At 46.2% G+C, this 15,096-nt stretch overlaps 1 protein-coding gene across 1 annotated transcript in view; it reads left to right on the forward strand.

Moving 5' to 3' along the window:
• The first annotated feature begins 5,293 nt into the window (after positions 1-5,293).
• SULT4A1 (sulfotransferase family 4A member 1) overlaps positions 5,294-15,096 on the forward strand; it is a 44,825-nt gene continuing 35,022 nt past the window's right edge. The window contains exon 1 of the mRNA XM_040345821.1: positions 5,294-5,592. Within this exon, the coding sequence (XP_040201755.1) occupies positions 5,424-5,592 (169 nt within the window). The 5' untranslated portion in view covers positions 5,294-5,423. The remainder of the gene's footprint in view (positions 5,593-15,096) is intronic.

A 15,096-nucleotide genomic window follows, 5' to 3' on the forward strand; every position in this document is an offset into this window, starting at 1 on the left:
CATCAAAACTATGAATTAACACATGTGGAATTATACATAACAAAAAGTGAAAACTGAAAATATATTTCATATTCTAGGTTCTTCAAAGTAGCCACCTTTTGCAGCAGACACATCTCTAGAACTGTTAAGAGGAGACTGTGTGAATCAGGCCTTCATGGTAGAATATCTGCTAGGAAACCACTGCTAAAGAAAGGCAACACGCAGAAGAGACTTGTTTGGGCTAAAGAACACAAGGATTGGACATTAGACCAGTGGAAATCTGTGCTTTGGTCTGATGAGTCCAAACTTGAGATCTTTGGTTCCAACCCCCCGTGTCTTTGTGCGACGCAGAAAAGGTGAACGGATGGACTCTACATGCCTGGTTCCCACCGTGAAGCATGGAGGAGGAGGTGTGATGGTGTGGGGGTGCTTTGCTGGTGACACTGTTGGGGATTTATTCAAAATTGAAGGCATACTGAACCAGCATGGCTACCACAGCATCTTGCAGCGGCATGCTATTCCATCCAGTTTGCGTTTAGTTGGACCATCATTTATTTTTCAACAGGACAATGACCCCAAACACACCTCCAGGCTGTGTAAGGGCTATTTGACCAAGAAGGAGAGTGATGGGGTGCTGCGCCAGGTGACTACCTCTTGAAGCTCATCAAGAGAATGCCAAGAGTGTGCCAAGCAGTAATCAAAGCAAAAGGTGGCTACTTTGAAGAACCTAGAATATGAAATATATTTTTAGTTGTTTCACACTTTTTTGTTATGTATAATTCCACATGTGTTAATTCATAGTTCTGATGCCTTCAGTGTGAATCTACAATAGTCATAGTCATGAAAATAAAGGAAACTCTTTGAATGAGAAGGGGTGTCCAAACTTTTGGTCTGTACTGTATATATAAAAAAAGGGGGTAGCCATCCGGGGCCCTGGGTACCTCTGGGCCCTTTAATAAAAAGAAAAAAGAAACCTCTGGGCCCTTTAATAAAATAAAAAAAATAAAAAAATAAACATTTATAAAAAATACATAAAAAAAGAGAGGTTGCCATCTGGGGCCTCCTGGGCCTTTTAATAAAAAATAAAAAAATATAAACAAAAATAAAAAAATAAACATTTATAAAAATAAATAAAAAAGGGGGGGGGGTTGCCACATGGGGCCCTGGGGACCTCTGTAAAAATAAAATATATATAAAAAAAAGGGGGTTGCCATCCGGGGGCCCTGGAGACCTCTGGGCCCTTTAATAATAATAATATATATATATATATATATATATATATATATATATATATATATATATATATATATATATAAAATATATAAACATTTTTTTTTAAATAAAAAATAAATAAAAAAAGGGGGTTTGCCATCCAGGGGCCCTGGAGACCTCTGGGCCCTTTAATAATAACAATAATAATAATATATATATATATATATATATATATATATATATATATATATATATATATATATATATATATATATATATATATATATATATATATATTTATAAAATAAACATTTTTTTTAATAAAAAATAAATAAAAAAAGGGGGGTTGGCCTCCGGGCCCCTGGGGACCTCCGGACCCCTAAAAAAAAAAAAAAATGTTTTTTTAAGGGGGCCCCCTATTGGGCGGGGCCCATGGGCTTGAGCCCAGTCAAGCCCAATGGTAAGTCCGGCCCTGGTTACAAGTATAACTCCCATAGGCAGAGGCATGACTTGTAGTTCCGCAACAGCTGGAGAGAGCCGCCAGTTTGAGACCCCTGCTCTATATAGATCTTTGGTGAGACCTCATTTAGAATACTGTGTCCAGTCCTGGAGACCTCACTTACACAAAGATATTGATAAGATAGAACCAGAGACGGGTAAGGCTGGGTTCACACTGATATGAATTAGATGCAGATTTCCCCACATCCAATTCACATGACAGGCTCTCAATGGCGCCGGTTTACACAGCTCCGGGGCGCCTGTCGTCCGGATGGCAGAAGAGTCCTGTACGTCTTGTGGTCCATTTCAGAAGCAAATTCAGGCAAAAATTCAGTCCCGATTCACACCTCAAACGATGAACAGACATGCACCGGACCCCTGGTGTGAGCCGCGGCCACATCTAGTGTGAACCCAGCCTCACAGACAGTGGCTGTGCGTCCATAAGGGCGCACCGGCACCGCCCCCTCTCTCCTGCCACCCCCTCTATCACCATAGATCAGTTGTGGCCAACCAGTGGCCCGGGGGCCACATGTGGCCCGCGGAGCCCTCTGATGTGGCCCGCGGAGCCCTCTGATGTGGCCCGCGACCTCCTGCTCTGGAATGGCGGGTTGACAAGCAAAGATCGCAGGTTGCTGACCCACCATACCACAGCATCAGTGTTGTGATAGGAAGCTGGTGATAGAGGAAGAAAGCGGCTGCGGAGCAGAGCCCCATAAGCCGATGCTTCCTCTACAGCGCCGGCTTTTGCCACAGGCGGAGTCTATAGCAAAGTTCAGCTAACTCGCAGGATAGACATAGCTGCACTCACGATATGGGTAAACCGCAACACATCAGTATGAAAGCAGTCTTAGGACCTTTTCACACGATCAGCCCGATCAAATGGGACCCTCAATTCACCTCTATAGAGCGACAGATGTCTGTTTACGCCTGTCTACCTCCAATCCGAAAAACATTTGTCCCCTTCCATCTGGACGGATCTGAGGGCCTATAGAGTAGCCGTGACCTGTCATCTGTCTGCTCCGCTCATTGTGGCCCACGAATGGTTACCAAGTTGCTTAAGTGGCCCCCGCTCTTCAAAAGGTTGGGCACCCCTGCCATAGATAGATAAATGCATTGCATGAATCTATCTATGGTCTGCGCTGCCACTCCCTATTAAGGCGCAGGCCCCTTTTTGGGTGCCGAGCACCTGAAATACAGTGGCGGGTTATTCATTGGAAGCACCTGATTAGAGCCAGAGGCTCTAATAAAAGTCCAAAAAGGTGAACAGCGGGCGACATGCTGGACGCTTGCAGTTTGCTTAGCGTTGTGTTAGGAAAGCGATAGAATTCTCGCTTTCCTAACACTGAACTGCCTCTCAGCCAATCAGGTGCTCGGGTCTATTACCTGTCACCTGATTGGCTGAAACGACAGGTGCTGTGATTGGATGCCTATCAGGTGACGGGAGAAGACATTGAGGAGCGTGGCGTAGACCGCCACCATGACCCACTGCTTCACGGAGACAGGTAAGTGCTGGGCGGGTGGGGGGGGGGGAAACACTGGCAGCATTAGATGGGCACAGTAGTGGCAATTGATGGGCACACTGGCAGCAATTGATTGGCACACTGGCAGCAATTGATGGGCACAGTAGCGGCAATTGATGGGCACACTGGCAGAAATTGATGGGTACAGTGGCTGCATTTGATGACACAATGGCCGCAATTGATGGCACAGTGGCTGCGTTTGATGGGCACAGTGGCTGCACTTGATGTTTTTTTTCAGTTTGTTTGCACCCCCCAAAAATTTTGAGCACCAGCCGCCACTGCTGACAGAAATGATGAAAGGTGTAGGGGATAAAATATATTGGCCCAGATTCACAGAGAGCGGGCGCACATTACACCGCCGTAGCGCAAACAATGTACGCTACACCAACGCAGCGCATAGAGGCAAGCATGGAATTCACCAAGCCAGTGCTCCCAACGCTGCGCTGGGTTTCGAAGGCGTACGCCGGCGTAGGTGGAAGTGGGCGTGAGCCATGCAAATGAGGCATGACCCCATGCAAATGATGGGCCGAACGCCAGACAGAAACGTATCACGAACTGCGCATGCGCCGAGACGTGGACGCATCCCCCTGCACATGCTCACAACCACGTCGAAACAACTGCCTAAACTACGCCGGATCACTGCGTACGACGCAAACGTAACCTACGCCCAGCCAGACACGTCCAACGTAAAATACGTCGGCTTGTGTTCCCTGGTGCAGACCTTTGCATGTCTGCTGCTGGGTTACACCTCCTTTATGGGGAATAACTTTACGCCAGACGTACAACTTACGCGCACTGCGTCGGGCGCACGTATGTTCGTGAATTGCCGTATGTCACTCATTTGCATATTTGAATGGCTAATCAATGGGAGCGCCACCATGCGTCCAGCCTAAATGTGCGCCCACCCTACTCCGGCGTAGGCAAGTTACGTCCACGGGATGAAGCCTGTTTTTAGGCGCATCTTAGTTTGCGGGACCGGCGCAACAGATACGACGGCGCACATTTCACTTACGTAGGCGTATCTTGTTATACGTCGGCGTAAGTGCTTTGTGAATCTGGGCCATTTAGTGCAAATTCAGGAACCTAATAGGTACAGTCTGGTGGAAAGTAGAGAAACGTGATTGAAACCTTTAAATCAAGGGGGGAGAATAAGGTTCCGGTAGGCAGTTTTTTTTAATATAAAACCAAAATCAAGAAATCGGGGACATGACCCCCGCCTCCTGGAAGGAAGTTAAAAACGAATTTTTGAAATTATTATTTCATTGAAAGGGTAGTTGATGCTTGAAGGTAGTGAGACAGTCAATGGCTTCAAACATGCTTGGGATGAACACACAGATCTATAGTCAGACAACAAAGTTAATGGAGAACAAAAATCAATATCCCCCCCCCCCCGGAAAAAAAATGGGCAGACTCGATGAACTACTTTATTTCTGCTGTCACTTTTCTATGTTTCTAAACACATTTACTTTACACATATACCGTAATTAGACTGTGGATAGATAGATAGATAGATAGATAGATAGATAGATAGATAGATAGAGAGAGAGATATAGATATGTATATACAGTATAATTATGGTATATGTGTAGTACATAAAGCACATATACCATAATTATACTATATATATATATATATATATATATATATATATATATATATATATATATATATATATATATATATATATATATATATATATATATCCATAGATAGATATCTCTCTATATATATAATATTTTATTGCCAGCAAATTTTATTAGTTAATTATTTTATTACATTTTTTTTTTTTCAACAATAAAAAAAAAAACTAACACAGATTACATAATGAAATCAAATACCTTCAATATTTAAATCCTTCTATAATATCATAAAACCACCATAATAATATTATTGCAACAACACAACACAGAGTCCAGCTAGTGAGTGTAGGCAGATTCAGACACATCCCATTCAGAGAAGTGAAGTCAGCTCCTAGGAGAATTTAATGGTCTTTAATGGCACAGCAGGGAGGGGTGCACATGCGCTCTGCCTGGCTGCTGGTCCCCTGTACTGCCTCTTACTGAACACTAGGGGGAGCGCGCTAGCACCGTTTGCTGCATCCTCAGCATCGCATTACATCACCGTATCCAGCTCAGCCATCCAGCCCAGCATCTCCTCCACACTGGACCCCAACCTGCTGCTGCTTCTCGCCCACCACCAGCAGCACCCCTGAACATGGCAGAGAGCGAGGCAGAGACCCCCAGCACCCCGGTGGAGTTTGAAAGCAAATACTTTGAGTACAATGGAGTCAGGTTACCCCCATTCTGCAGGGGGAAGATGGAGGAAATTGCTGACTATCCAGTAAGGAAAAATGACATTTGGATTGTCACCTACCCCAAATCAGGTAAGTGCATACAGATGATTGGTATGTTTTTTGTGTGGTGCACAGGGAGATCTGCCTGCCATGAATGTGCCAGTCCTGTCTGCAGGGTCTGTCTGCAGGGTCTGCTTCTTGGAAACTTTAATTGCCTGGGATGTAATGAGATGTGATGTCATGTGATGTCATGTATAATGAGGATGCAGAGGGGGCACCATGGCACAGCCTATATCATCAGTACCCCCCCAGACAGGGACATCTTGGGCTTGCCATCCTTTGCACTGTAGACAGTATATTAGGATTAACCCTTACATGTCTCCAGGAGGTGGATGAGTCAGAGCTCAGTATGATGTCATTGTTTTCTCTCTCCCTCTTGTGTCTCTTATATCCATTTCTGCAGGATCCTATATAGACCAATAGGATTCTGTCTTTTAAATACATTTTGTTTTTTAGATGATGACATCAATATATAATATTTGATTCAGTATGCATTTATTTTGTGTATTTCTGCAGTTAATGAATATTTAAGAATTTCGCAAAATTCCCAGAATTGGCTTCCTTGGCAGTATATCAGATTTGCGCCCGCAATTCCTGGTGCGATATTAGCTGTGATTCGCACATTTTCCATTATTGAGAATCCCTGGTTTGGCAAACATGGAATTTTTCTGCCATTTCTTCTTCTCCTCCACATACACTTTGCAGGAGAACATCCCATCTCCTTGGAATTTTGAATTTAATTTGGATCATATAGGGCGGTGTTTAATTTTGTTTAAGCCACGTTCAGACCTTTGCGTTTCAGACGTGCACGCAAAATAATGCACTTTCCTGACGCGCAGGGTAACGCACTTCCCTGTATCAGACGCACGGTGGTGCCATTAATAGTGAAAGGGGTTTAAACCTTTGTGTTTTTTCACCTTAAAGCATCCTATGCATTAAGGTGAAAAAACACCTTGCAGTGTCTGGCCCCCCCGAGCCCCCGTTTTACTTACCTGAGCCCTGAATTTCCAACGGTGCGATCCCGCGTCATTCTCCCCGCCGCTGATCAGCTCTTCATTGGATAGATTGATAGCAGCGCAACCATTGGCTCCCGCTGCTGTCAATCAAATCCAATGATGCGGCCACCGGGGGGCGGGGCCGAGTCATAGAATAGGCGGCTATGGATGTCGATTGTATGGCACAGGAGTGCAGCCGCAAGGTAACCCCCTCAGGAGAGAGCTTCCCAGAGGGGGTTATCTAATGCGGGGAGGAGCTAAGACAGCCGCTGTGGGACCTCAGAAGAGGACATTCGGGGCAGGGATGAACTGGCCATTGGGACTACAGGGAGTTTCCCGGTGGGCCGATGGCTCAGTGGGCCGGCTTTAGTGACAGCGGACCGCCACACCCCTCCGTTCCTCTGTCTCTCCCTCCCCACAGCACTCACCTGGGGGGAACAAAGAAGCAGGGGGACGACAGAGGAGCATGACAGCTGACTCAACAGCTATGGCCTGGGAGTTTCTCACTTCTGCCTAATCTTGTCCCATAAGGGGGGGCACCAAACTGATTCTTTGTCCCGGGTGGGCCAGTCTGGATGAACTCCAGGGCCAAATTTCTGTCCCAGTCCAGCCCTGGTTCGGGGGCTACTCTGTGCAAACCGAACTGCACAGTGGAGGTACCGTATTTATCGGCGTATACCGCGCACTTTTTTGCCCTGAAAATCAGGGCAAAATCGTGGGTGCGCGGTATACGCCGATACCCGCTTTCCCACGCCGAGTTTGAATACTGCGTCGACATATACCGAGCGCAGTACACTCGTGTATTGTCGGTTAGTCTCTGCTCCTCTCGCGCTGACGTCCTGGACGTACAGGACGTCAGCGCGGGAGTAGCCGAGCCTGCCCGACAATACACGAGTGTACTGCGCTCTGTATATGTCGGCGCAGTATTCAAACTCGGCGCGGGAAACGAGCGGGAGGACGCGAGGACGCCGCAGAAGGATGCCGGACCCGACGAAGAGGACACCCGAAGCCGCAGACGGACGTCGGACCCGACGAGGCCGCCAATGGACGCTGTGCAAGACACCAAAACTGTAAGTACAAAAAAACTTTTTTCCACAGGAATTCGGGGCAACTTTAGGGGTGCGCGCTATACGCGGGAGCGCGCTATACCCCAATAAATACGGTAAGTATAACATGTTTGTTATTTAAAAAAAAAAAAGTGAACCTTTAGTGTCACTTTAATGGAACCCCCATGCATCTTCAAACACGCGCGTTTTAGTGCGCACCAAACTGCGTCAGAGACGTATTTTCTGCGTTTTTCGCTCATAGGGCAGCCCATTGAAATAAATGGGCTGAGTTACATGTAACACGTGGAAATACACCCATGCTGGGTCCCACCTATAGTTGTGTACGCGGCCTTACTGTTGCTTTTGGCATTTCTTCTTTGTATTTTTGTAAATCTTGGATGTCCTATTTTGCTGCATTATCACAGCTTATATTATTCTGTGCAGGTCAGTGGTAATGCAGGGGCAACGCATTTCAAATGCCAGCCCCCCGAGCCATGTAATGTTTCTGAGGCTGGCATCTATGCCCGCTCATCCATAAGGTTATTGAGATTTCTTAGGGAAAGCAGGGAAAAATGCATCCGATTGGTGATCAGATAAACATATTAAAGGAGTTTAACATGTTTTGTCCGTTTACTTTTTTATGGATTGTTGTTTTGGGAGCTCTGGGCATTTAACTAGCGGTAGGAAAAAAAAGTTTATTTTTTATTTAAAGCTGAACTTTAGGTACATATAAATTACCATGTAATCATGACTACAACATTAAATATATTTTCTAAATGTAAGCAGTGTAAGTACCTAAAAGGACCCGGTATCAGCCTATCGCAAGTCCCTGTACAGCAGAGCTGGAGTGTAAGAGGAGAAGAAGTACAAGGAGCCAATAGGTTCATGTACTGACCAAAAGCAGAGTGACACAGAGATGAGCTCATCACTGTACTGCTTCTCCTTTCACTGTCCAGTCACAGTTAGGGGCGGGTCCAGGATGACCTGGGCTCAGAGGAAGTTGGTTGGACTATGCTGGCCATCAGACTGAGGACGTCTTGTAGTGGAAAATAAATACTGATGAGGGAGAGCTTTGGATTGAAAACAAATATAGCAACAAACATTTTTTTTATTATTAAATTGGGTTGTTAATATTTATTTTGTTATGTTTTGCTGGAGTTTTGCCTCAAATCATTAGCCTAGGAGTAGCATCATCAAAACAGCCACTGCTGAACTTTTTTTCCCAAGTATCTATTCCATAGGGGTAGTGCAATTAGCATCTAGTGTAAGAGGATGCTTATCAAAATATGGGCACTGAGCTGCTGGGATTCATGGCACAAGGGCATACAGGTACGTCCTCTTTAAGATCCCAGCCATCGGTCGCTCGCACGCTGCCAGGGGCGAGCTCGTGACCCAGTCCTGAACTCCGTGACCGCGATTGCGGCCAGTGTGCCGCGATCGGGTCACATAGCTGAAGAACGGGGAGAGGTAAGTGTAAACAAACCTCTCCCCTTGCTTCCTAGTCAGACTGTCACTGATCGTCTGTTCCCTGTCATAGTGAACAACGATCAGTGAAGCCACACGTCAAGCCACGCCCCCACACAGTAAGAATCCCACATTAGGTCACATTTAACCCTTTCAGCGCCCCCTACAGGTTAACCCTTTCACTGCCAGTTTCATTTTCACAGTAATCAGTGCATTTTTATAGCACTGTTCGCTGTAAAAATGACAATGGTCCCAAAATAGTGTTAAAAGTGTCCGAAATAATGTCGCAGTCACGATAAAAATTGCTGATCACCGCCATTACTAGTAAAAAAAAAAAAAATAATAAAAATGCCATAAAACTGTCCCCTATTTTGTAGACGCTATGGGCCAGATTCAGGTAGACTTACAACGGGCGTATCAGTATATACGCCGTCGTAAGTCAGAATCCGCACGGTCGCAACTTTAAGCGTATGCTCAAACTGAGATATGCTTAAATGTTGCTAAGATAAGTCTCCTACGCCGTCGTATCTTAACTGCATATTTACGCTGGCTGCTAGGGGCATGTACGCTGATTTACGCCTAGAATATGTAAATCAGCTAGATACGCCTATTTACGAACGTACGCCCGGCTGTCGCAGTATAGATACGCCGTTTACGCAAGGGTTTTTCAGGTGTAAAGATAAACCACCAAAAAGATGGCGCAGCCAATGTTAAGTATGGACGTCGGAACCGTGTCAAATTTTTCAAATTTTACGACGTCCGTGAATGGGGCTGGCCGTAATTTACGTTCACGTCGAAAGCATTGACGATTTGCCGACGTCATTTGGAGCATGCGCACTGGGATACATCCACGGACGCCGTTCAAACGAAACGTAATTTACGTGGGGTCACACTTAATATACATAAAACACGCCCACAGCTACAACATTTGAATTAGGCGGGCTTACGCCGGCCCTAATACGCTACGCCGCCGTAACTTCGGCAGCAAAATCTTTGAGAATACCATACTCGCCTCTCAAAGTTACGGCGGCGTAGCCTATAGGAGATACGCTACGCCCGCCTAAAGGTATGTGAATATAGCCCTATAACTTTTGTAAACCAATCAATAAACGCTTATTGCGTTTTTTTACCAAAAATATGTAGAAGAATACGTATCGGCCTAAACTGAGGGAAAAAAACATTTTTTTATATATTTTTTGAGGATATTTATTATAGCAAAAAGTAAAAAATATTGAACTTTTTTCAAAATTGTCGCTCTATTTTTGTTTATAGCGCAAAAAATAAAAAAGAGGTGATCAAATGACACCAAAAGAAAGCTCTATTTGTGGGGAAAAAAGGGATGCCAATTTTGTTTGGGAGCCAGGTCGCGCGACCGCGCAATTGTCAGTTAAAGCGACGCAGTGCCGAATGGCAAAAAGGGGCCTGGTCCTTTAGCAACAAAATGGTCCGGGGCTTAAGTGGTTAAAGCATTTAAAAGAACATGAATTGACTTGGTATGACAGTGGTTGCACCATCCGAATCTCGGCCATGTGAGTGTTTTAGTGTTAGACAATGGGTCATATTTCTGTTTCCTGCTCTGACCCTGTGGGATTTGTATGAGAGACGAGGAGAGGAGGTATAGTGTTGCAGGAGCTTGGGAGAAATAATGATCATGCCTGGTATAGGAACAATTGTGTATCTGCAGTTATTTCTTTCATCCCTCCATCTTCAACATCACTGTGACAAAATATTGGTCTTTTGTTAGGAGCAATATGGATGACAGAAGTAGATAATGATGATAAACTTTCAGTAGCACCAGAACAGGATGGTGATAAAGAGTCAAAGAAAAGTGCGTGGCTCCAACCCTCCAAGAGCTCCTCTCGTTGCCTGGTATTGGGTCATGGCATGGAGTCTCTCACTTCACATATAACAGCACAATCCAAAAGAAAAGCCACACACTGATGATGTCTTTACATGCAATATTTTATTCAGCTAAAAAGCTTCAGCATATGGTTCCTCATCCAGAACCACTTCTCTTACATGTTTCGCCCAATGTGCTTAATCATAGAGGATAGAGGGTCCATGGAACGAAACATGTCAGAGGAGTGGTTCTGGGAGAGGGACTATGTGCTGAAGCTTGTTGACTGATTAACGTTTTGACAGTGAGGATATCATCAGTGTGCGGCTTTTCCTTTAGAGCCGGGGTCTCCAAACTTTCTAAGCAAAGGGCTACTTTACTGTTCATCAGGCCTAAGGTGGGCCAGACTGTGGCCATCGGGAGTAGAAAAGGGTCCCAGCATCAGTTGGAGTAAACCATGTCCCATCTTCGGTGTCAGTGAGAGGAATTGTGCTCCATCACTTGTGTCATTGGAAGGAATTATGCCCCAATCGTTGGTGTCTTTGGTAGGAATTGTGCCCCCGTCATTGGGCCCCATTGTTGATGTCATTGGGAGGAATTGTGCCCCATTTTTGGTGTCATTGGTAGGAATTGTGCCCCGTCATTGGGCCCCATTGTTGATGTCACTGGGAGGAATTGTGCCCCATCTTTGGTGTCATTGGTAGGAATTGTGCCCCGTCATTGGGCCCCATTGTTGATGTCATTGGGAGGAATGTGCCCCATCTTTGGTGTCATTGGTAGGAATTGTGCCCCGTCATTGGGCCCCATTGATGATGTAATTGGGAGGAATTGTGCCCCATCTTTAGAGTCTTTGGTAGGAATTGTGTCCCATCATTGGGCCCCATTGTTGATGTCATTGGGAGAAATTGTGCCCCATCTTTGGTGTCTTTGATAGGAATTGTGCCCCGTCATTGGGCCCCATTGTTGATGTCATTGGGAGGAATTGTGCCTCATCTTTGGTGTCATTGGTAGGAATTGTGCCCCGTCATTGGGCCCCATTGATGATGTCATTGGGAGGAATTGTGCCAAGTGTGTGGATCCTCCAACCTGTGTATGTTTTGTGTCCTCCACAGATGGCCAGGAGGTTGCTGGGCCATCTGGCCAGGAGGTTGCTGGGCCATCAGGCCAGGAGGTTGCTGGGCCATCAGGCCAGGCTGCACCACCCCCAGGACAACAGGCTGCTGAGGAGCCCCAAGAAAGGCCGGGGTCCCCAGGGCAGGGGAGTGGCCACAACTCCACTCATGAGGAGGTTCAGGGGGAGGAGGATGAGGGGGGGGGGTTGAGGATGACCGGATGGACATTGCCCGAGAAGTGATGTTGTGTTGGGATCAGGATTCCCTTGCGGCTGACAGCAGTCAGGCCACCATCAGGGGTAGTCCCTCCCACTCCTCCCCCAACAGGGCTGGCCCCCCAGGGGAATCCCCTGCTCCCAGGCCCCAAGCCTCATCTGGAGGCAGGAAGGCCACCCAGAAGACCAGGGGGGTGGCCGAGTTCCTGCCTGCAAATCTGCAGAGGGACCAGGCTCGTCAGACACAACATCTGGGTCAGGTCAGCCGGACTTTGGCCCAGATGGAGGAGAGCCTGGCCTCCATCAATGAGTCTGTCAGTGAGGTCAGCACAAATTCATTAGCACTGATTAATTGTTTTTGTGAGCTGCAGGCCGCCACAACAGGCGTGGCCCTTGAGGTGACTGCCCTGACCCAGGCTGTCCAGGACAACACCCAGGCTGTCCAGGCCAATACGGCAGCCCTCACTCTGGGCCTGACCAGGATCGCCGTGGCCTTGGAGGGCAGCCACCTGGGGAGGCTCCTCCTTCCCCTGCCTCCCCCCCATGAGTCTCCCCTGAGGGGCCGTGGCCGTGCCCGTGGCTGGCCCAGGCGTAGCTCACGCCGCCGCAATTGAGATTTTGGGTGTACTTTTGATTTTTTATTATTGTATTTTTTTTCTGATTTTATATTGTGATTATGATTTGGTTTATGTGTGTGAATGATGTATGAATGTGGGGGTGACATTCCTGGTGAAAAAGGGCGTCACCCTCAGTTTTGGTGGAGTAGGGATCCCCAGGACCAGGGAGAAGTGATCCCAGGTCCATGTGAATGGTGTATGAATGCACAGTGACATAATTAGAGCCTTGGCGTGGCGTTACTGCTCCCTAATACCATGTGGTTTTCTTGGGTCTAATCCAATTCGATATGCATGTGGGGTGTGTGTGCTAGGGACCACAGTGGTGTGCATGCATGCATTCTCATTGTGCCATGTTTAATGTGTGTGTTTACTGTGCAAAGATGCCTTCTGCGAGGCGTCTCCTGATTGCTGCTCCCTCAGCAGACCGGGTAGAGTTGGTTAGGGGGGGAATGTCTGGTTGGGGGGTCAGGTCATCACGTATGTCAATCTCCAGGCCCCTTCTCACTGCGAAGTTGTGCAGCATGCAACATGCCCCGATGAGATGGCACACAAAGTTTGGGGAATACAACAGGGTACCCCCAGACTTATCCAGGCATCGGAAACGGGACTTCAGGAGGCCAAAGGTGCGTTCCACCACTGCACAGGTACTTATGTGTGCAGCATTGTAGTTTTCCTCTCCTGGGGTTTGGGGGTTCCGGAATGGAGTCATGAGATGGGGTCCCAGTGCATATGCAGAGTCACCTGGAAGGGAAAAGACAGGAGGATGTTAGTCATGCATGTGCCCCAGATGCACACAGGGTGTAGCCTACGCCGCACACACTTAATTTTGTGGATCGCCTTATCTCCCTCATTTGCATCTTTGCCTATCAAAACAATGGTGTGCCTAGCGTATTTTGCGCACCAAGATGCGCCGGTGTAATCGTTTTACGTCGGACGGAAAAAAATGGTTTTCAGGCGTATCTCGTTTTGAGGATACGGCGCATAGATACGCGCAGCACATTTTTCAATTACGCCGCGCATCTCGAGATACGTCGGCGCAAGTGCTTTGTGAATCTGGCCCAAAATGTTGTGTCATTAAAGCTGATCTCCAGGGATAAAAATCTCCGTTTCCACTTCATACCCCTATATCTAATCTATATTTTCCATTTAAAAAAATCTACTTAATAGCCCTAAATTACTTGCATAGAACTTAGATCACGTGACAGGACAGGTCCAGGTCTTGTCTTTGCTTCCTGGTGACATGGATGCTGCTCAACAACTGTTAAAAATTAAACACTGGTTCCTTACTGGAGTCTTCCCAGGATCTTCACGGCATCCTTCAGGCATGATGTCACAATTCAAGGGGCGGAGCAGTGGAGATAACTGAAAGCACATTCCAATGGCCAGTTGCCACTACTAGAAGAGGTGCTACGGAGCATCACATAATGGTAGATTTACCCTTTTCTGGGTTTTAGCTGCAGGTAGAGAATAAACTGGGTGTTTTTCCAGTTTTTCTTACCAGAATTTTGGTTTAAAGAATATCTAATCCCAATCACTAAATATTCTTTTAAACTTTAGCATGTTAATGCAATTTCAAAAGTTGTTTCCTATCTTTTTAAATATTGATCTTTTCTCTTGTTAAAAAAAAAAAATCTAACTTTAATAAAAATTATACCTAATGATCCTGCCACTAAGGTCCTTGCTCCTGCATTTCCTGCTATAGGTGACAACGGTTTAACAAACGCTCTCCTGCATTGTCACCCTCTCATATGCACCCATGCTCGTACTTTCCTCTCAGCCACAGTGACTTTTGCTATTTCTTGGCAAAATCAAGCCCACCCCATCCAACCTTCCATACATTCACAATTTTTTGTAACCCTTCAAATGCTTTCTCTTTTAACTTACCTAAGTCCGTCGCCACTTGACCCTCCTCGGTACCTCCTCCAGTAGTGGAGACCATTTAACCCTCAGTGCAGTCCAGGCTTATAAGGCCATAAAGCCACTGCTTAAAGTCTTCAGCACCTGTGAGGACCCCCTATCTATAGACCCCTCTTAATCTCAGTAGGAAGCTTCCATGTCAGCAGCAGACAATGTGGGCACTCAAAAAAAGAAGACCCTCCCACACTGCAGTCCAGAAGAATGAAGACTCATGACATGACCATGACCAAGGATTTAGGTAAAAAAATGTTTTTTTTTGTTTACAATATTATTTTATTATTTTATATAAGTATTACAGGGGTTTACCCACAACAGATATATATATATACCA

This window comes from Rana temporaria, chromosome 3 (assembly GCF_905171775.1).
Source record: "Rana temporaria chromosome 3, aRanTem1.1, whole genome shotgun sequence".
NCBI classification, from domain to species: domain Eukaryota; kingdom Metazoa; phylum Chordata; class Amphibia; order Anura; family Ranidae; genus Rana; species Rana temporaria.